Source organism: Echeneis naucrates, chromosome 17, assembly GCF_900963305.1.
Source record: "Echeneis naucrates chromosome 17, fEcheNa1.1, whole genome shotgun sequence".
In the NCBI taxonomy this organism is placed as follows: domain Eukaryota; kingdom Metazoa; phylum Chordata; class Actinopteri; order Carangiformes; family Echeneidae; genus Echeneis; species Echeneis naucrates.
In genome coordinates this window covers 4,787,845-4,811,887 of record NC_042527.1, presented here as the reverse complement: position 1 = coordinate 4,811,887, position 24,043 = coordinate 4,787,845, and the positions used below count along the sequence as shown (strand labels likewise).

General features: G+C 41.5%; 1 protein-coding gene across 6 annotated transcripts in view; it reads right to left on the bottom strand.

Annotated features, from left to right (window-relative positions):
* rnf220a (ring finger protein 220a) overlaps positions 1 to 24,043 on the bottom strand; it is a 161,828-nt gene that overhangs the window by 20,704 nt on the left and 117,081 nt on the right. For 4 of the 6 annotated variants that reach the window (XM_029524223.1, XM_029524221.1, XM_029524225.1 and 1 more), the window contains 6 exons: positions 21,693 to 21,822; positions 15,446 to 15,494; positions 11,597 to 11,692; positions 8,772 to 8,814; positions 6,278 to 6,402; positions 4,568 to 4,697 (listed from right to left, as the gene is read on the bottom strand). In XM_029524223.1, the coding sequence (XP_029380083.1) occupies positions 4,568 to 4,697; positions 6,278 to 6,402; positions 8,772 to 8,814; positions 11,597 to 11,692; positions 15,446 to 15,494; positions 21,693 to 21,822 (573 nt within the window). The remainder of the gene's footprint in view (positions 1 to 4,567; positions 4,698 to 6,277; positions 6,403 to 8,771; positions 8,815 to 11,596; positions 11,693 to 15,445; positions 15,495 to 21,692; positions 21,823 to 24,043) is intronic. The other 2 variants (XM_029524224.1, XM_029524227.1) reach the window with 1 other exon arrangement.

Here is a 24,043-nt window from a genome sequence, read left to right as displayed (position 1 = left end):
ACCCACTCGCCTCTCTTCCTCAGCATTTCTCCTTCCTCACCTCCTTTACCCTCCTTTTTTGTAGTATCACCCTTATTCTTTCACACTTCTTTCATCTCTTCTCTATCCACTCTTCTTCACCGAACCATGCCCTCCTTGATAGTTTCCTTTTTTTACTTCTCTTCCACCTTTTATTCCTCCATTTTTCTCTCTGCTCATGCATCATTCCTCTCGTACCAATCCTGCTCAATGAACTGTTTCCTCTCTTTTCTGCTAGATAGGACAGGATCAATAGACATGCCGTCTCCTATGCAGCATTCCTGGTCTCATTATCATAGTCAAGTCCTGAATATCTTTAACTCCTAACATGCTAACTATATGCTTCATCATCTGAGGTACATGCTTCATGACAGCAACACACGAGACAGTCAATTTACATACATGTCACCTCAACATCACTGCAAGCACCAACCTGAAAAGACAGGCAGGATCGAAGGACTCACCAGGCTAACTGGGAACCCAGATCAACCCATCGACAAACCCTTGTGACATCCCGTTACCATAGCAATTATCAGGACCCCCTAAGAAGTTGAGAATGGGTGTCAAAGGTCATCGCACTATCTTTCTGCCATTTACAGGTCAGACAGAGAGGGAGAAAGATGGGGAAAGGGACACAGGCTTAAAGACATGAGACGGCCATCTTTGAAGTCCATTTACAAAGAAGAGATTTTTCTTCTTTCTCAATCCCTCTGGGCCATCTCAACCTGCAGTAATCCCCCTGTTCTGCTCTGTCTCTCAGGACGGCCTCATATCAAACTGCAGGATCTGTCTGTCTGCTGCTCCATCTGCTTCTCAGTGGCCACACTGAGATCAGATCAGCTATTTTGTTCAAAACTTCAATTACAGTTTGTGTTTTTGAGCTTGGAGATGATGTCACTAACAAATTAGCTAAAGCTTGAAAGAGGAACTGGGAACAAAAACAGAACACCAATATATCCAGTGGAGGATCAGTAAACTTTGGGATTACTTTATTATTAAAATGTATTTTATATTGGCCTGTGCCTATCAAGCACAGATGTGGAACTTTGTAATTGATTCCTTGCAGCTAAATTCTATTTTATAATAACATTTATAGGCCATAAATTATGAATTTCAAACTGCCACTTACCAATAATAACACAATAAATCTGGAACTCATGTCCCATTGTTTTATTTCTCATAGTTTAGTCGTTTAAGGGGATTATGCTTTAATCATTTTGGCCATCACTCTGACCCGTAATGAAAGCACTGCTCTCAAGACATAGTGAGATGATTATTGATTATTGGATTATTTACTTAAAACAATGTGGCATTTGGCAACTAGCTTTCTGAAGAGTTATATTATTTTCCATTCAATATGTTTATGACAATTTTCTGAAATTTAAACAAGACAATGTAACTCCGCAGCCAAAACTGGTCATTACAGACCACGAGTTTCAGTGGTTAATGGCTCACGCCAAGGAAACAAAATCTGTAAGTCACTCACAGAAAATCATTATCTCATTATTAAACAATCAACTTACATAGGACTGTATGAGTATTTCAACACTCATATGGACCAAACGCATTTATTTGATAGTTATTATACTAAATTTCCATACTAAAGGAGTAAATGAGTGAATTTTATATGGGTGAATACACCATTGAGTCTATAGCATGTTTGGACCTACTTCGAACTGTGTTGGTGACGGGCTGTTTAAAACACAATTTTCGAACAAAACTCTAGTCAACACTCTAAACTCTTTGTTTATAATCAAATAAATTAAGTTTCTGTTATGTGAATAACTTTGACTGTCCCACTCCTTCTTGCATAGTTGCATATTTTGCTGTGTCCATATCTGAACGATGACATTTCAATCAGTTATCACAACCATGGGTTAGATATCTAATTGGAAAACTTAAAAAAAGTTTAAATTTTTGCTCATGGGTTTCAAGCCATATCAAAAAGATTTCACCTTGACACCCCGCCCTATTATAACACAAGAAAAACTAGGTTCCTATAAAGATGTAGACATTTTAATATATCCTGAAAAATTATGAAAAAAAAAAAAATCTAGCTATTTTCCAGCTCATGAAACCCAGACTTAGACAGTTCACTAACCAGGTAGAGAGAGCTCTCTGTCTTTGTCTTGTGGGTCCTTTCAACCTGGCTAAGCTGGTGTGAGAAACAGGGAAGTCTTCCCTCACACAGAGTTGAATCATAAACTGACTTGTTCGATTTTTTCCTCTCCCTCTCCTCCCTCCACCTCCTCCCTCCCCTCTCCCTTGAAGAGGGCCTCGTTCCCTCTGCTTTTCTTTCTCGCCATCTCAAAGGGAGGGAATGATGGTTGTACTTCACAGAGGGGATAGGCCGCCTCTTCATCCAGCTGTGGAGACCCCCCCCCCCCCCGAAACATCTCTATATCCGTCTAGCCTGCAGAGAGCCTGCTGGATTCAGTGGCACGTGTTAGAACCACTGAGGAGCTTTCAAGACAAAATCCACCTTCTGAGCCTTCTGCCAAGTGCAAGTGTGTGTGTGCGCACGTTTCAAGTGGCTCTCCCCTGGCCACCTCAGTTATCTGTGCCACATCACAAGGTGTCCTATTAGAGCACGGCAGAAGGGTCCTCTGTCTGCTAGTTTAACAATGTCAAAAAGAGATGGACGGATGGAAGGAGAATCTAGGAGATGGATGGACGGGTGGAGAAGCCACCTCCCACCCCACGAGCTCCTCTTTGGCATGGTTTAGTTGAGATTTCAACATTGATCTGTCTTGTCTCCTCTCTCTCCGGATTGCAGAGAAGGAAGGAAGAGGGAGGCAGGTGAGGCTCAGCATGTGTGTGTTTAACAATGGATCGAACAGGGGAGAGGAGGAGGGGAGCAGGAAGAGGGACAGATGAAAGCAGAGGCAGAGCCAAGAGAGTCTGAAAGAGCCTCTTAGAGATGACAACAACTCTTCACCCCCATCTGTGCCACCTTCTTGATGGCTCACCTCTATCTTGCTGTCTATCCACATTTTACACGCTAACATAAATGAGGCAGCAGCGGGTGGCCACTGTGGCACACAAGACATGTCACAACATACAACCACATGTAGCCCAACAATTTAAGGTAAAAATTTCTGTTTTCTTGAGAATCGACTAGGTCTTAAATGGTTTTCCTCCCAAGATCCAAGCGAAGTGACCAATTCTCATTTGTACAATCAATTACCCGACATTACGGCAGTAGCGCATATTAAAATACTGTTTGCCCAATTCATACTTTCTCTCCATATATTGCTCATGTAAAACAGGTTGTCTAACAACATTTCATAAATCTGAGATCTCTGCTTGAACCACAGCAAACTGGTTTTGAACCAGCACTAAGGTTGATGATGAAACTCAGTCCTTGCAAATGTTGAAGTAATTAACAAATAATCTATTAGGCAATGTGTGGACTGACAGAAAATTAATAAACAAGGTTGGCAGTAATTAATTATTTAAGTCTGTACATTAGCAGATTCACACCTCCATCCCTGACCGTCGGGGTTGTGTTCAAGTACAGCTTTGATAGATGGTGACCTGGGAAATCGCTTGGTCTGATCTAGGGACAACCAAAAATGATCACTTAATATTTGCATGTCCAAACAAGGTAGAAATTTTTAGAAAACTTACCAAGTTGGGACCTGAAACTTCTGCCAGAATTACAGATTAACGTTTATTCTATTGGTTTATCTCAGAATTGAATAGACTGAAGAGACAGTGGATATTTTAATTAAAGTATTATATTACATGTTTGCTGTTACATTAACACAGAAACACATTCGTAAAAAAAGTCAGTAAAAATCAGTTCTGTCCATGGGGGGTTAGGGAGACTGTTAATGAAAGAAAATGAAAGCACAAGATTAAGAAGAGAACTAAAAACAAGACAGTGACAGAGTGAAGTGGAAGCACTGCAGGTGTGTTGTGTCACAGAGCAGCTGCTGTGCTCCCCAGTGACCAGCTCTCCCATCCAGTTCTATAATTATGTTCCTGGCTTCAAACACACAAACAAACACACACACACAGGCTGGTGACCAGCAGGTCAATTGCAAAGCTAAATGTGTTTTCCTTCCCCTTACTAAGAGGGTTGTGTAGGGGCCATGCCAAGCTGAGCTGGGTTGACCCCAGGCCAAACCAAGCTGCCACTAGACCACAGGCACCATTACAGGTCTGTGGTCAACACTGGCCTCATAGAACTAACACTGCTCACACTAGACAGGAACAGAGGGAATGATGGATGAGGGGAGAAATGAACATAGAGAGAGGGAGACAGAGGAGAAGGAAAAGGGAGAACCAACAGAGCTGGGCTGATCCTTGTCTAGACACTGCAAACTGTTGTTGACTGGATGTGACCATGGAGCAGTGACAGGTCAGTAAGTCATCTAACAAGCAGCAGACTGGACACCAACATTGTCACAGCATCCAACCACACCCACACAAGTGCTACTGCAGAATCTGACAGGGAAGTCAGTCAAACTTCCCTTTAACCACAAAGTTCATATTTCAAAACCAGCCAGCAGTGTCGCAAGTGGGGAGCTGAGCGTGTTCATACCTCTGAAACCTCCCTCCAGCAAGGCTGTGGCTCTGATCCGTTTCTGCCCCGCCCACTCATACTCTTCAAATCCTCGTCCATTTTCTCCATCCATGTCTGCAGAATCATCATCACCTAATGCACCCTCACGCTGACACACAAACACACACAAGGATGCATATTAATTACAGAGAAATACATCAAAAAAGGGAAGCGATTATGTTTGTATAACTCTTCCAGCAGCAACATGGTAAAATCTTGGTCAGGTTGCCATCTCATACTGTACTATGCCAAACCACGTGGAGCTGTGATCAGAACCTGCATGCTGAGGCAGATGTTTAAAGCTTAGGGTGTGCATCAACTACAGTAAATATACCTGAACTGTTGTCCTCTTCTGTGACATGTCCTACTCAAAAAACTAAAAGGAAAGAAAAAAGACTATGCTACTTGTAGCTATGAGTGTGATGCACTTTGGAAATGAGTGAAATCCATCAGCTGACAAATTCTGTCTCACTTATTGAGCCAAAAGTTAAAAGAACAAGGTAACCCTTACTCAGAACCCTCCCTCAGAACAAAACTTGGGAAAGTTCAGGAAAAGTAACATTTTTACACCACTTTCTAACAGACCTTAACCTGCTAAAAATCTGGATACTGAGCTTGGCCATATTGCATCTTTGATTTTGATATTACCCAGCATAGTACATTACTGATCAGCATGAGAATCTTGTGAACACAGCTCCCCTGGAAAAGTACAGAGTACAATGAGAACACCATGCTACTGAAAGATCAATGTCAGTGTCTCTTCAGCTAAAAGAAGGGACAGTAGTCAGTGAGGTGAGATACAGGAGGAGTGGTGATTAGTTGTGAGGACTTTTTATTGTGATTGGTCTGTTCCAAAGAGAATGAAGAAGGGAGGTGGCCAACAGCAACCGGGAAGGCCGTCAGTGGCTGGCTATTCAAATAAAAAAAAGTCGGGAAGGAGAGCTATTGGAAATATTTTTTGATTTGGGCTACATCTACTGCAAGCTAGGTCTGACTGCCCCCAAACTACACAAATTACAGAAAGTGATTATCAACATGCCAATGAACATGACAGAGCCATATCATATGGGATAAGCTTCTTACTTGAATTTAACGTTCATTAACTTTGAGGTGTGAAGCTGTAAGAATTTTGTGAGTGCAAATAAATGCTTATGTAGACAAGCAAGAGAGACTTAAAATGCAAGATATGGCTTAAAAAAGCAAAACACTACAGCCATTTTGTGATCACCATTAATAGGCCTTGGACTCAACTCCAACTGCTCACTTATTACATATCTATTGAGTCATAATAAATATGAGTTTTTAGAAAAGAAAAATTACTTGTATGTGGAAATTGATTTAAATTAGCAAAAGCTAAGCTGTGTACTCCAGGTTTCATTCCTGTATTAGATTCATTCAAATAAAAATCCATTATATAAAAATGTTTTCCCAATCTTTCAGACAGTTTTTCCCATATGATGTGAACACAGTTCCACCATTTACAGAAAGTTCAGCGGTGGTCAGTATCTAGATGGATTATAACTGTTCCTATCAGGTGGCATCTTCACTACAGTAGAGAGGTGATTGGACAGAATCTACAGGAAGTAAAGAGGGAGACTGGTCAGCATCTACAGGAAAGGAAGGGTTGACAAGCTGACCCGACTCGTGGTAGGCGGGGGAGGGGGGGGTTTGGAGCCCAGATTGTACTACCTGGATCAGGCATTGTTCCACATGTCTACTCATCTCCTCCTCGCTCCCAGCCAATGGGGCACTGCACAGCGGACATACCTGGCCCCCCTCCTCAGGCTTCCTCCTCTTCATCTTCCCTATACGTGCTGGAAATTCAGGGGGACAGGAGTGAGAGAGAGAGAGAGAAAAGATACATTTTCAATGTCTACTTAGTTTTAAATTAATAAAAATATTTATATTTCTCCTACATGTCGAGATCACCAGTTTCAGGGGACAAAAGATAATCTAACACAGGTCTGACAAACATTCGTGTTTGATGGATGTTTTCCTTGATTGTGGGCAATCTAACTTCCCAGCAGGCATGCCCTCGAATTCTCAATTCTGTACAACCGAACAAGCATATGAGGGGGCTGAGCTTGATAAACTTGGACTACTCTAAAGTGTGTTAAGAAGCAAGTGACAATCTCAATCCTCTGACACTTTAAATCGATGCCAGCCCTCACCCTCTGTTTTTTCATCTTTTCCTGTCCTTTCCTCTTGTCATAGCTTCCCCTGGAATCCCCCACCCCATCTCCCCCACAAACACACTCACTCACTCACTCACGCACACAAAAACACACACACACTTAATTAGAAATTTAACAGAGCAGAACAGCCGTCATTGCGCCCTGAGTCTCTGTCGTTTTTTTCTTAACTGCAAATGGTGCAAGGGGACATTAATTTTTAGCTGGCTGAGAAAGCAGAAGAGGCCAAGAGGGACTGTGGCAAGGGACAGAGGGAGAAGAGGAGGAGGACATAAGGTAATATGCCATTACTGCAAGGGGAGAAAATGGAGGGACTGAGGCTAGGAGGGTTAAAATGAGAAACGACATCCTCCTCCCTTCTCACCAATTCTCCCCTGATGCTAATCGAGGGGAGCGTTGTTAAATACAGAAGGGAAAGGGCTGCTAATTAGGTCCGGCAGGGATCTCTGCCCTTCCTCAGCCGTTATGCCCCACATGAGAATGATTCCTGGCTCCACATGAGGGGAGAGAGAAAGTAATGGAGGGCAAAGTTTAAGCTAAGCCTTACCCAGCTCTTGTCATTGGCTCTAAAAGCTTATCTGTATATTATACCAAGGCAAAAAGAAAAAAAAAATGAGTGTAAACCACAGCTGTGCTTTAAACACAGTGGTTAAATTGATCTCAATTTTTACCGTGAAGACTAACACAGCTTTAACACACTGTGGATCGAGAATCATGAAAACAGTAGAAAGAAGACAATTTTTGAATTGAAGATAAAAGCAGCAGTACTTCAGATTAATTGCAAAATTAGCATTCATAAGGTGTTTTCATAAATTCAAGTAAACCCACTAACAAGATGATGATGCAGGGGAGAACGCTAGCTGCTGTAGAAACTAGTAAAAATGATCCAATCGCACATTTGGGTTGTTGGGTACGTGAGTGTTGAAACCACAGTGCGAGACACACTTCAGTTTGGGGAAGCAGCCGAGTCTTGATTGTGGAGAGGAAGCAAATAATTCAGAAAATCTCCTGTCAAACTGGGCTTCTTTCTAAAGTGCCTCAGAGCCCCAGTTTGTGCTTCTCATACGTTACCATCATGGTACAGTCACACATATAAGCATCTGATTCTTCTCAGTCTTATTTTATGTTTCTACCTCTATTATATCCTTTCTTATGCTGAAACATGCTAACTAGTTAGCCTGCTTTGATTAGGCCACCTTATTTTCTGATACTGAGTGACTGAAGGATACAAGTAGAACTGTTCATTGAACTTCTTGTCTTGTAAGTGCAAGTGGCGGAAGCTCTTGGAAAGACTGGTCAGCAAACAGCTATCAATGCTGACGTCCAAATATGACCTAAGTCACTGAAATTTGATGTGAACTTATGAATATCATAGATGAGGGACATTGGGAGATAAGATGCTTTTGGAATTTTAAAGAAGTTCATCAAATCCTGAACTGCACATAATAAAGTTTGCAATAGAAATTATGACTTCCCCCTGATAACTGGTTGATGATTCAGGAACATGGGGCTGATCGACACAACAAAACCAGGCGTGTCATCACATGATATAAGCAGTGAAAGACGAACATTATGACAGTAAAACACACACCTTCCAGAAGTCACACAACATCAGGTAGCTAGCTGACAACATGCCCCCATCCTGCATTACAGTTTTTACCAAGACAAGTTTTGACACGCGTTGTGTTTCTCAGTTATCTTGAAGTGACGATCATTAATTATTAGACTTTTATGTTAACTTAAGCAATAAAAACATACCACTGTGTACATACTATTTATTTTATTCTCAAATGTATTCTTCTTTTTATTGACTAATGTAACTGGAATGAATTTTAGTGCTTGTCCCAACAGTCAAAGAGCAAAGCCAGGTACCATGAAGCCTTGATGAACAGTTAGATGGAATGAACAGGTTTTATATAATATAGAAATATAATATAAATCAAAAGTCAACATCAAGTGTCGTTCAGCAGATGAGAGAAATTTATACATACCATTCAATCTTGTTTGCCTGTTTGCCCGGACTCGTAAAAATGTCTGCAAGCAGGGAGAAAAAAAAAGAGGAGAGGAGATACACATTACACACCACAGAAACGTTATTAGATGTCTGCAAGGACAAAGATAACTTTCCAGAATGGGATTGCTGTGGATGCTGCGGGCTCGGGCGGTGTAAACAGTTGGACCTACTCCTCTCTTGTTTTCCACCTCCTCCATGACCTGTGAGCTTCCCGACACAAGCTCCTTCTACAGCCGCTACAACTCTCTGCTGCAAACAGGCCGGTCGAGTCTCCGGACACCGAACATTGCCGCCAACTCAACTCTGTGTCTCTTATTTCATACGGATGGAAAAGGATTGAAAGTGGCGCCCGTATCGGTAGGAGCCGTTCGTATCCGACGCCATGTTGGCTTGTTTTGGTCATGTGACGCGCCAGAGGCGGAAGTGGAGTAACGTCACATGTTGTACCGGATGTCGGCCGCTGGGGGGAAGTAGCGGGTTTTATTAAGTACTTTCCTTTTCAGTAGTGAGTGAAAAGAAACTATACAGAGTGCACAACTACTGCACTGCAATTTCAAATGCTGCGGTTTATCTTAACTAAAGGGGCAAAAAAAAAACAATGACAATTTTTAACCTAACAAATATTTGACCACTTGTTGTTTTTCATAGACATATTTTTTTTTTGTTTTTTTTTTTCCGCTTCCTATGTTGTTTCCTAATGTTCTCTATACAGATTTAGACTTTTCAGTGTGTGCATCTGGCTATTCAGTTTTGCAGGCTGCAGCATTTAGCATACACTTTCAAAACAACAATGCAGAATCACTCATTCAAGCAAAATGTACTTAATGTACGTATATCAAAGTACTGACAATAAAAAAAAAACAAAACAACTTTGCTGTATGCAATCTATTCAACAATTAGGTCCAGACATTCCTTTGGAAGGGTAGAAAAAAATAAATCTGGGGAGTGCTGAGAATTTATGGGCAAAGGACTAAAGGAAAAGTTGTGTTACATTGCTACACAAAAGGGTATCCATTTTATGTAAATTGTTCTTTATTCTGAATATGATACGAGGCCACTATCACTTCTTAGTCAAAATCAAGGTTGGTTTATGTCTAACAATGTGTTGGATATTTAATATAAATGAGAAAATGCAGCATTCAAATACAAGTACATAATTAAATAGCATAATTCAAATGCAGTGGAGTAGCATAGTATGATGTGGCATGATAATTTGTGAAAAGTAAATTAAGTACCTCAAAATTCAGTTACTATCCACCACTGGTATATATGAGCTAAAGGTTTGTACATGGAGGTGAATCTGTAATATTTTGGGTCTAAGGTAGTGCAAGCTGCCCCAGTTAAATCCATCGCAGCATTTAAATTGTGAAATAAATTAAGTGAGGTTAAATTTCTTGGTCTTCTCCACTCATTTCGCTTGCAGAATGTGTGTCTCAGGTCTACAGGGATTCACATTCAGAGGCCTGTAAGTCTTTAGCTATATGTGCTGACTAAAGCATCGCCTGCTGCAGTTATGGATGCCTCCTCTTTGACACGGCAACTGTTCAGTCCTCTCACTCTTGGCCCATCGTCCATCAGTGTGAGCCATCAAGCAGCCTCCTGTTCTGGCCCTCCGTTCATCTCCTCACACTCTCCTCTCTTCCCTGCTTTCCCTTCCTCACCAGCACTTGAGTTATAGGGCCACTTGCCATGCATCACCACTACCACCGTATCATTATGATACACTCAGTGAATGGCTACAGATAGGTCAGGTTTTTAGAAGATGGGAAGAGGTAGCAAGAAGAAGAGCACAGAAACACACTGGCAGGAAGAGAGTAGGTGGCAAAGTCTGCCATTATGCTTCATTTTCCCAGTGGTAAAAAGAGTCACCATTGACTTAATCATTTGTATAATATAAGGTGATTTCAGCAGTTTCACTTAATGAGAAAATCTACTTTATCGCTATCAGGTCTTTATGAGCTGTGTCATCCTGAACGTATGGATGTAACGTCTGCATGGACTTAATAGTTCTTATTTTATGGTGTAAGGGGGGAAACCCACTTAACCCCAAGATACATCATGGCCAGAAGAATTATCCGAACAAACTTTGATGAATATAAGAGATAAAAGCAGCCAGGGAAGGCTTTAAGGATAGCTGAGATTTAAGGAGGATTGGCCGGTTGGTCTACTTAACTGCTGAAAGAGCATAAAAACCAATGTCTACCTTTATCCCTATAACTCATCCTACACATCTATCATAAATAGGGAATTATACAACAAAAAAAGCAGCAGCATAATACTTGATGAAACTATACAAGAATCTTCAAACAGCAACACTGATGTTGTGGTTGTTTTCTCAGTAACAAAATAATAATATCAGGTAATTAGGATTTGCATACTACAATATACCAGCATGCCTGTATAAAATTAAGGTATTTATTTCAGTGGGCTATGCATTGGTGTGGGATTTCCATATTAATATATCGGGAAAAATCTCAGCTTCGATTAGTTTCATGTATTAACATTACAGAACAAGGAGATCATTTCTTGGCTGTAAATTAATGAGCATTACTCTGGTCATCCGTTAATACGAGTGGAAGTTTATTTTGTTGAATATTTTCCCAAATATCAGTGGTGTATGGTACTTTATAATGGAACTGAATTTTTGTGTGCACATCCTGTGCTGTGGCTTTATGCAGCAGGATACATTTCACATAAACTGACAAAAGAATGATGTCAACTTAGACTGATTCATCTCTTCTCTGTGTTACTGTGTGTCTATGCAGAGAGATTTTTGTATGTGCGTTTGTGCGTGAGTGTGACCTGGTATCTGTCGGAGTGGTGGGCATCTTCAGAGGACAGAGGAGAGACCACAGGAGACTCTCCCTCACGCTTGATGTGCACTGACAACAGCATCGACTATAGAGAGAGAGACAGAGAGACAGAGAGAGATAAATAAAATGTCTTCTATATGCAGATTATCTTGTTATATTATCACCTCTGGAGAAATGATTACACTTGAACCTGTCCTCGCATGACAGTTGCTGCATGGGCACAATCAATAACTGTGGACAAGGCAAGAGTAATGCTGTTCCCAAAGAAATGCAGAACCAAGAAAACAGACACAATTTCACTGTTCACTGAAAACTGCACCACAGCTTGGCCTGACAATAAAATCATTTAAATGATTAAACATGACCCTAAGGTCACTTGGCTTTTTATGTTATTGCATTGAACGCAATGGCTCGAGCAGACAAGGCTAAATATTGTGAAGAAAACATTTGTATATAGGCTGCTGATATTTTGAGGTTGTGCCTCCAAGGGCAGTTGAAGTAAAAGCTTGAGCGTAAACAGTGAGTGAAGTTGGAAGTGTCAGTTGAAATGTAATTCAGGTTAAGCACTGAATGGATTTGGAAGTACAGATTTTCAAAGACCTCCCCCTCCTCCATCTATGCTAACAATAGCTCCATCTATGAGATTTCTTAATAAATTAAATGCTACTTGACTGGATACACCTGCTAATAACCCATGGTACTATATTTTAGGCAGCATTCCACAAATTTGCGTGGTAACTGCCACCTCCAAAGAAATGCAACACAATGAAAAGGAAAGAAAAATTAACCTTGTTGTCCATACACGTGATAAAAATAAAGTTTACTTCTGTATTATACATCGAAAAGAAAAAAGAATTGGCAATCTTTACCCTTGAATTATTTCAAGAGGGTTATTGCCACAGATGCTGAGAGTGACAAGTAATTGATGATCACTGTAACCTGCTTGACTTTGTCTATAAAATCCCTTCCACTGATTAGAGTTAATGTTTATGGGACATTAAGGGGAAAGAATTAGGAAGAATGAGAGATTGAAAAAAAAAAAGAGGAAGAAAGGGATGAGGGGAAGAAAGGAAGAAGGGTAAACATCTGAAAAGGAGGAGAGTAACTGTCTGACATTATGGGACACTACTTGTTCATAAATCTGTCTCACAACACTTTGCGTGCACACACACACACACAAATAAAATGATCCCCGCTTCTAACCCACTCTGTGACAAAGACAATCCAGGGAATTCCTCAAGTGAACCAGAAGCAAGCCGATAAAACAGGAACAGGAGCAGAAATAAGAGGCAATATCACTTTTTTACAAGCGTTAGTCCTAATACAGTTGTGTGTGTGCGTGCGCGAATATGTTTTCGTGTGTGCCTCGGCTGCTGCATTTTTTTTACAAGGCAGCTATGAAATATTTGTATTTACAGTCGTCTCCTATTAATCAAGTGGAAAGGGGCAGAGCAGAGGCTTAAGTGCTCGACAGCAGTAATCTAATAATAATATGTGAGAAATGACCAACCTCCAGTGCTGCCACAGTAAATTGGACATTATGCATGGTGCCTTTACGCCTGTGTGTGTGTGTGTGTGTTCTTCTTTTACTCCTTTACTCAGGTTTAAAAAGGTCAGGAATCACTTACCTAGGGGCAGCTGCGAATATGCTTAATTTTTATCATTAGAATATGACATTTAACAGTACTCTGTGGTATAAATGAAGATCTTCTATTGATTTTTTTTGGTCTTTTAAGCCCACAAATTTAAGCAACATCCTGAAAGGAAGGCCACAAAAAGGCTGTTCAGATGAATCACTGGATTTCCACCTCATTTTACATAAGCCAGATCCTGAAATTTAAATACAAATGTGCAAAGAATGTTTAGTGAATTTACATTGAAATTTGAATGTTTAAATCTGCGTTTTTTAAGAGTGAAGCAATAGCAAACACCAAAGATAAAAGCACCTCGGTCTTTTCATTTGCATGTGAAATGTTGCAGTATCCAACGTGTGTGTGTGTGTGTGTGTCAAAGGGTATATGTATGGCCCTACAGATGTCACATGTTTCTCCTCTAACCCAATCACCTTAGCTTAGCAAGTGGGTCTAACACCCCATAAGGAGGTGCATTCGGGTTAATCTCCAGACTAAGAAGGTTGGCTTGTGCATACCGGTGAGGAAACGAAAACAACAGGCCCATGTGCTTTAGGCTGGCCATCTCTATTCTCCATGCCCTGCCGCTGAATACTAAACAACAGCAGTGAGATGCACAGTCACGGTCGGAGAGGAATGCTCCCGCTCACCCCTCAACTCTCGCTCTGTCTTGCCTTTCTCAAGTGCAAGCCCACCCACAATGCTGCGAGCACCACTCTAAGCCTGGGTCAGCACCCAAAGGTGTGTGGGAATCAAAACGGATCCCTTGAATTATACAAGAACTCTCATGTGACATTCATGTGCACATCATATATCCTTTTTTCCTGTACCAGGGTATCGAGCTTCACATGTCTTTTAGTTAGAAATGAAAAACAAACCTGTGGCTGAACACTTTAGGGATTGTTCTATGCTCTGCTCTGCTCTTAAGAGGGCAACCTAACTGCACATTTTCAGCCATATTGGATAGAGTGAGCATTACCATACTATATGCCATCAAAGAACTTGATGTTAGAAGCGTGTAGGCCTAATGTAACAATTCATTAAGGCTGAAAGTGGTTCCGCTGTGCTTTCACACAGCACCAGTTTATACACTCCCTCATCTTCTACCGCTTATCCGTTTCCTGGGATGCTGAAGACTATCCCAGCTCACATTGGGTGAAGGCGGAGTACACCCTGGACAGGTCACCAGTCCATCACAGGGCCAGCACACAGAGACAGAGACCAACAACCAATCACACTCAGACCTACAGACAGAATTTAGAGTCACCAGTTAACCCAAACATGATGTCTTTGGACGGTGGGAGGAAACCCACACAGGCACGGGGAGAACATGCAAGCCCCACACAGAAAGGCCCCAGGCTGGGAACTGAACCGGTGGCCTTCTTATTGTGGGGCAACAGCGCTAACCACTATGTCGCCTCGCTGCCCCAGTTTATACACATTTAATCTACATTGGCTGGTATTGGGCACCATGGGCATAAAACAGCCTCCACCTTCTTTTCTGACCATCTTCTTATTTCCTCTGCAGCTTCTTTCTTTATCTTATCAGGTCTATCCACAAGCTCTGAATTTTCCATTAAATCCACTATAGAGAGCATGTTAAAGATGTGGAAAGGCCTTCTTTTCCTCTGAAAAAGGGTCTCTGTCTGGCATCTAGTGATGTGTTCAGATGAGTTAGTGGAGGCAGACACTGTAAGGAAATGATACATGATGGAATCGTGACTCTGTCTTCCGACAGTTTGACGTTATCTGTTGTGTTTTTCTTCCCTTTCAGTCCATCTACGTAGCTCTAATTTGAACAATCACAGTACAGCTCCCTCTTGGCCTGGCTGCCTGTTGGATCACAGGAGACTGGTACTTCTGCATGTGTGTGTGTGTGTGTGTAACATATAAGACAGAGGCCTACACACTACAGATGGTTTACCTTGAGTACAGCAGAGAGGAACAGGTTAACAGTCATAGACAGACACAAGCACATATTTAATTTAGCATTCAGTTATTTTAAGTGCTAATAAAGTGCTGGTTTTAATATACGGCTTTCTACTGATCAGCAGATGTGTTTACTATTGGTAAACTTGTATTTAGATTTAATATTTGTGGCTCTAAAGAGACAAGAGGTGAAAGACATTGTTGATTTCCCTGTAATAAAAGCACACACCGAAATCACAATACATGCTTCCTATGAGTGAAAACGAGGTTGATCTCACCTTAGGGGTTCCAGGAGTGGTTGTTCCATCTTTGGGTGAAGGGTTCTTACTGCAATAAATAGAAATATAGAATATAGAAATGAAGTTAAATTTCTTGATCCCTAAATAATGAGCATATTGTTTTCTGACATTATGAGTATATGGTATATTTTCACACATTCATTCACAGTCAATCATTTGTCCTCCATCCTATTTTTCACTGCCAACAAAACACACACGTTCGATTCACTTGTTACTTTTCTTAGTCACCCTTTTACTGTCTGATTCGCTCCTGTTTTATCATTTTTCCCTCCGTCCCGTTCTCTCTCCATTTGCCTCCTGCTACTATCTCTTTCCCTGTCACTGATTCTCACCTAAACACAGAGATGCATTTCTCTGAGCCTCTTCAAGTGTTGCAGCAGGCTTGACATTGACAAAGCAAGACAGAGTTGTCATGTTTGCTTTTAGACCCTGTTAGCACTCCAGACCTCTTTGGACACCCACACCCACACACACATCGACTGAGAGACAGACAGTGGCAAACCAAAGAAAGAGTGGTGCCTGAAACTGAATTGAGCATGACCTCTAATCTGACAGCATGCCTTGGCAGACAGGGGATTTCCTTTTTCAATGGCTGGATGGGTGGATAATAAGAATAAGAAGCCTCATTTATATGTCACTTATGTGAGAGAAGAATTTACAAAGCAGTGAACATGGAAAGCTTCACATAATTAGGGGGAATACAGTATATGATGAGATGTAGATGTGTAGCTGTACCTGGTATATAAGATGTACTACACCTGTTCTATATGAACAGAAAGGTAATGAAAGACAATAACGGCGGTACTTTGATTTTCATCATCAGTCCTCGTCGGTACACAATATTAAATTGTTTGATTGGCCTTTTCAAGGCCTATTGAAATGGCAGATGGGCTGCCTTTTGTTCCTAAATGGGATGCTTTTCCAAGTGAAAAGGAATATGTAGGCTGGTTAGGCTATAATTACCAATGGGATTTGATTAAACTCTCCAAATTTAACTGGAATGTGCGATGATTCATGATTCAAAGCTGTGTTGAGAGAGGGGGCCACAATGAATCTCTGGCCTCCCCAACTACTCCTAGCCAAGCAGGTGGATAAAGGAAAAGTGAATGAACTAGACAGCAACCACAATCTTTTGCAAATGTTGTTGTAGTCTATATTTTCTTGCCAACTTTTAAAACCAAAAGTGCAGCCAGCACGCTAGCAAACAAGGTCATATCACGAATGGGGTTAGCTACTCCCCTGAATCAATTCATTGTACATTCATTTGACATTTAAATCAGCCCTCAGACAAATAAAAGAATATTGTACAGGAAGACAAAACAAAGGAACTTTGATATACACATTCTGAAGTGTGATTTTCTTTTGACAAATATTTAACATTTAACTTCTAAGACATTACATAGGATTAAAACATAGAATGATTTTAACAAATCTTTATTCTAACTTTTAACCACAATAAAATTGAATGAAGAGTTATGATAAAAGTTAAATATTGTCATCAGCTTCATTAGTCATTGCTGCACTGAGGTGATTCTTTTAGCTTCTGAGATAAAGTAGTATAAACATGTATTTGCATGTATTAAAACTCTTTCTTCACGGAGATCTTGTCATTATTGTTCATGAGCTCTGTGTATTTCTGTGGATGTGCTTGTGTGTATATGTGTGACCATTTCTTGCGTGCGTGTGTGTGTGTGTGTTTGGAAAGCTGAGCAGCGGGCCTCACCTCCGCCAACAAAGAGAATAAACACGGGTGACACAGTCAAGCTGCCGTGTAATGCAGGGGAATCTGCCAACGGCACCCACCCTCCCCAAACACACACACACACATCTCTCTTACCCCTTTTCTATCTCTGTCTCTGTCATCTCTCTCTCCGTCTCCCTCTATCTCTCTTTTATTCATTACCTGGAACCTCTGCAGAGGCATCAACAATAACAGCCACCTCTACCTGCTTGTTGACAGTGTCAAACAGTGACAAGAGAAGGAGCGAGACAGAGGAAGAGAGAGAGAGCGAGGGAGGACAGCAGTCGCATGCCTGCCATGATGGAAGAAAATTGCCACAATGACAGAGGGGGATGATAGAGAGATGAAAGTATGGTGAGAAGGGGGGGTAGAAGGAGATGAAATGTGAGGTGAGGGAGAGAGAGGGAGAGAGAGAAAGGGGGAGGAAGAGCGGGCAACGTAAAGAAAGAGATTGCATGAGGGAAAGATGAAAGAAGATGGAAAACGAGAGAAAGAGGGAAAGGCAGTGACGGGAGAGTTGGTGTGTCTCTTCTTGTGGCTTCACGCATCTGTTTGCCCGGTTCTGTGAATTTTTGATGGCGAGGGTTATGGGGCTGGAAATTCCAGCTGCCTGCTATTTCAAAGAAAGAAGAAGAGAGTGGAAATGAACAGCACAACAAAGTGAAACAGACAGAGACAGACAGAAGGAAAGAGGAGGAAGGGAGGAATGAAAGCTGGGACACAAAGCAATTTAAAATGTGCAGTGGTAATAAGGAGTGCGGGTGAGCACGGCGAGACAGGTGAGGACGGACATGTGGCTGCTTCAAACAAGTGGGATCAGGTGGCAGGTCAAAAGTGCCATTTTGTTTAAAAAGAAGAGACTTTATATTTGCTGACTAAAACAGAACAGAAAATAAAAAAAAGTCATACAAGGTTAAAAGTTATGTTTTTCATAATAAATGTGTGATTTTAGTTGACCAAAAACTATTGAAAAAGGTATTTAATACAACCATTGTGATATCCTGGGGGTTAGGGTGAGGGCAGTCATACACAAAAAAACTACCTCAGTAAGTAAGCATGGTTGACTAACTTTGGACCTACTTATAAAACAATTACAGGTAGCAGTTCATTTCACACTAAAAGCATGAGCAAAAATGTTTTTTGTTATTATTTATTTAGCTTGCCCGTGATTCAAACTTTCCTTAAGCTTTGGAAAGTTAAAAGTGTTTGGTTCCACAACTCATGTGAAATGAGTCGTAAGTTGTTTTTTTTTTTTTTTAATTTGAATCAGATGAATTATCCTACAGTATCATTACTACTCATAGTAGAATCCAAAATCACTATTAATATCATTGACTACTGTTATAATTGTTGCTTAGTAAAATCAATACATGGTAGAGTTGAAATTGACAGATTATTTAATCTACATCCTTTTACTTGGACTTTATCAGCATTTTGGATGATTTCGCAAAACTGCCCTCCCTCCCCACGCTGATTAAATCTGCATCGGTCCTACACAAGTAGAAACAGACTGGATTTGACTGACAGGTAGTAGGGCCACTCACCCATCCCACCTCAGATCCCTACCAAAGGAGGATAGAGAGAGAGAGACAGAGAGACACGGAGAGAGGCAGAGAGGCAGAGAGGAGTCTTTTGTCAGCAGCAGTTGGGCAGAATAGATAGAAGGAGGAATGCAGAGATGGTGCTAACCTCAAGATGCTGATTGCTTTTTGCCTTTTTGTGTTGTCTGCTAGAGAGGTGGGGGCTCTTCTGCTGGGGGCAAATTGATTATGGAGGAGGAGGAAGAAGAGGAGTGGGGATATGAAGAGGAGGGGTGATGGGGTATGTAGATTACTTTGTCCCCCTGAGCCACCTGACATGTACAGGGCATGATAGATTTCCATTTGCTGAACTCTATGTGTGCATGTGTGATTTCCATGTCCATACGTGAGGAGCTGTGGCCCATGAACAAGCGAAAGAGCTCACAGTCACAAGAGAGGACAGGTTGGCAGTTGTAATGAAGCACACACATACCCATATTCCCCCCACAAAGACACACACACCCATGCATGCACGCACGCGCGCACACACACACAAATGCACGGACAACAGAGCAGAAAAAAAAAAGCAGGAGAAGAAACAGAAAACAAACAAACCCGCAGAAGGACAGATATCTAAGGAGGAGAGCAGGCGGACACACATGTCTCACACCGGGATACTCAAACACGCACCTTCGTCTCCATACCCACAGCTCTTTCATTCAGCAAGTGCTGGTCATCATTAAAGGCAGATTTACTACAAATTGGAGCAAATTCCCACTGTCACTTTCAATGATGGCTGCTACCATGCAGAGTGCCAGAGAGCAGGAGAGGGAGAGGCTGGGTCTGTGTGTATGCAGCGTGAGGTACAGAACTCAGTTGCTTTAGTGATATAACATACAAACACACATTCTGCCTTCATTTCATTTTCTTGCATTCCCTCAAACCTCCATTTAGTGTGTGCGCTTGAATGTGTGCATGTGCGTGCAGAGGAACATTTCTTTGAAAATATTTTCAAATTATTTCCCTTGCACCCCTCATTTTTCCTCTCCTCTCCTGTCCTCCTGGTGTGTGTTTGCAGGATGGATTAATGGCGAGTAGCTAAATCAGCCAGCCGTGACTTTGGCCACCATCCCATCTCAACTGGGGATGACGCTGTTTCCTTAAATAACCGTGTGTGTTTGTGTGCATCTGCGTGTGTTTATGTATGTGGATGTTGAGCTTCCTCAGGCTTATTCAGTGTCTCAGACCCACAGAGGGAAGGGCAGACTACTAACCTTTATTAATTATTAAAGCACACACATACACCTCACCATGTCACAAAGTGGTGGATGAATGATGCCTGCTGCAATTCATATTCATTCTGCTTTATTTTATTTCATTTTCACCTTTCTATTTATCTACAGATGTAGTTACTTGATGGTTTAATAGTTATAAAAATTTGGATGACGACTAAGCCATTGCTGCAACAACTAAGCAAACTCCCTCAACTGATGAGGGCCAAGAGATGTAGAACTTATAATTAGAAAATTAAATTTTAATTGTTTCGTCCATGCTTTTCCTAGCTTGGTTTTTGAGTTTGGGATTGCAGGCAGATCCGAACAATCTGTGGCCTTCTCCATCATTAATGCAATCTTCCTCCCCGTCTACCTGTCTCTACATACATCCTTTCCTCTTCACAAAGCCAAGAGCAATCAGACATGTTGACAATTCACCCTGAGGACAATGGGTTGATCCCAGGTCAATGTTTGGTCTGAGGGCGGTATTGCAGCTGATTAAAGGTTCACATACAGCTTCTAGAGACAGGCTGGGTTATGATGAAGAGATGAAATCAGGTTAGAGAAGATGTAAAAAGAACATTTAGGAAGGGAACAAATGGCTGTGAGGACCTGAAAATGAAAGAAGAGGACAAGAGAAAGGGTTAGGAAATAAATAGAAACAGAAGGATAAAAAAACAGCAGGTAGAAGATGGAGAGATGAGATACGTGTAGACGAGAAAGCAGACATTTGTTGGAAAGAGCAGTGGTGCACAGGCAGGAGGAGGCGTACATTTGGTGTAAACCGGGGTAAATGAAGTGTGATTTCTTTGTGGGGTGACGCTATCTGTTGCCCTGCTCCTGCAGGTTAATGGGGACTATCATAAAGATGGGCCGCTTAGGTGGACACCAGGTCACGCAACAACACACCCACACACATATGTACACAAACACACACTCACAGCCAGACATGCGGTCAGGGTGAAATATGGATCCTAATGGTTGTGTCCCATCGTTAAAAGGGCTCGTAGTTGATTTATCCACCGTAAAACAGTTCGTGCGACTGCCACGAGGAAAAGAAGGGGGTTGGCAGTGAACTTCAGGTCACAGGTTTGAATCCTAATCCCTGTAGGAAACACTTAGCGCTACATTGATGACATGCCTCTGCCTTTTATGCAGATTTACGACACACAAAATCTCTTCCTGGAAAATATACAAGACTGACACAGACTGAGTTAAAGCTTTGCCTGAAAAATATTCACCCTCATTGCGTCTGAACATCTTGTTTACCTCTGCTGCTCCGTTAGCATCCTGATCATGTCACACAGTTGAGCAAATACATAGCAATAATTTACCAGATATACATACATATATATATATATATATATATATATATATATATATATATATATATATATGGTAAATTATTGCTAAATTATTGCTATATATATATATAGGATAAAACAGACATCAGTTATTTTCTGTCTGTAAACAATGGTTTTACTTGGCTTATGGCTTAGCTTATCTTAGGAGGTAAAAGAGGCTATCCTCTTTCAGACCTTAAATAAAATAATCTCTCCCCACCATAAAACTACGAATGTGTTGAATGTAGTTAGCTTGCTCGGCCAGTTGGCTCTTTCTTCGGTTGGCTGTAGTTGACTTCTGTAAGTCAAGTGTGTTGTGAAGAGCAGTGAGACGTGTTCAAGGCCTACCTGAGGCATATGCTTGCTAGCCTCTCAATCTCCGTCTCCATGTGCTCCTGTAGCTCTCCCGGCCTGAGCAGCACCTGGCAGATGGGACAGACGGGAGCCTGGCTGTCATACAGGGACATCTTCTTTTTACCTGGACACAGGACAAAGGGAGAAAGATCAGGATGTGAATAATAACGCCTCAAACATATTTATTCACTATATTTTGACCGTGTCTTTTATGTCTATATGAGTCTTGGATGAATTCCAAATGACTGCTAATAATCACATTTCATCTTTTGGTCTGGTTAATTATATGGGAATTTCCACTGGTACCACTATATAGAAAAAATAATGATTGAAAAAGACTTTAGCTCAGTTATTGGATGCTTCCTGCTCCTCACTTCAACACATAGGTTCAACAGTACAATGCAAACATATCTGTGTGTTTGTCATGCTACACACAGTTTTTTAGGAGAGAAAGAGCAGGGAAGTGATCCAGTCTCAAGGACACTCAAGTAAACTGCACTGTGTTGCTCACACAGGGTGGCTTGAAATGTGAAACACATTAAGTGTGTACGCACTATAATTCTGTATTACACACACACACATAAACACACGCAAAGGGAAAATAAAGTGGTACAGGCTCCATTGTGTAATGTTTGTCCCAGGTCAAAGCAGATTTAAAGAATCGTCAGCCAGATGAGATAATGCTGTATAGAGTCTGCCAACACTACCTCACTTCATTGTCCTTGATCAGCAGGGCACAGGGTGGGGCCCACCTGTGCGTGTATGTCTATGTGTCATTGTGTTTCCCAGAGGAGTGTGTGTGTGTGTGTGAGTGTGTGCACATTCTGTGCATTGTTATGTGTGCATTTAGCGAAGGACCCCTTTGTGTCTGTATGTGAGCAAGTATGTGTGTTTAGTGCCGTACATCCTTCTTCTTCAAGTTTATCTGTGAGTCTACGTTGGCTAAAAATATCAGCTATTGAAAGTGTCTCAGTACTTAATGTGGAGGACACTTCCTGAATTTCCTGTATTTAGCCAATCCAATTGGCTTTTTTTTTTTTTAGCCCACGAACAATAGGCTCCACCTCAGCCAGGATATCCTGTTTAGACTGCTTGTCACCACGGCAACAGAAGGACCAGGTAGGGGGACTCCCTATCTGTCTTGTCTTTGGTGTTTCTCTCTTTTATGCACAAAGAAAGACGCACACACGTTCAAACGCACACACACACACACAGCCCTCTGGGGACATGTATCCTTGCTCACATATTGGTCTGTCAGAACAGTTTCTGCAAGAGAACTCATCAAGAGACAACTAGTGGGACACACAGACACACACACACACACACGTATAAAATGCCACACTCGCCACCCCCTTCATCCCTGTCTTTCTCCGAGCGTGTGTGTGCATACCAGCCTCCCATTTCTCCTGCACTGCTACTTAACAGAGCCCACAGCACTGGACACGTTAAGTGACTTTGAAAAATAGGTAATCGATTACTCTTTCTCTCTCTCTCTCCCTCACTCTGCCCCTCTTACTTTACCTCTTTTCTTTTTCCTCACCTACCCCTCTCACACTCTTTCTCTCCACCCTCATCCATTTCTCATTTTCTGTTCCCTACCACCTATTTATTTGTGTCATTTCTTTCTCCTCCTCTTTCATTTGCCTCCCATCTCTCCATTCATTATTTCATTCACTGTTTTTCCCTCTTTTTTTGTCTTTCTTTCTTTCCGTTACCCCGCTCAGTGATCCTCTCGTCTCTCTTTATGTATGTACCTCACCTCCTTTTGCTCCTTTTCTGCCTTATTGTCTCCTCCACCGCTCCTCCCTTTGGTAAATTTTCCCTTCTCTCCTTGTTTCTCCATCCCTTTTCCTCTACCCCCTCTTCTCCCTTCTCCCCCTTTATTGCTTTGACAAGATAATTTGAGTCATGCTGAAGCTGTCACCATCCGCCACAGCAAACAAAGAGGGATCCAATCCCTGTCTGCAGCTGATGGGGCTCTTTCTATTCCACAGGCAAACACACATCTGGAGAATGAACACACACACACACACACACACCCAGGCATGTATACAAACATGCCATGCACCTGATTATTTTTAGGCTTTTGTAACCACTTTTTTTTTTTTTTTTGAGTAAATACACACTCACTTTTTTTGAAGTGTGTGTGGGGGGACTTTTCAATGTGCAGTGATTTTCTTTTTGAATTGAAGCATTTTCTGTATGGATGTGAGTTTTATTTCCACTGGCAACAGATTGATAAGAACAAAATGTGAATGCACGGACAGGACAAAAGAATGGCAACAATCCACAACAGGAAAGGTTTGTATTAAGGTAGTGTATTCTGTTAGCCAATTTGAAGTCAG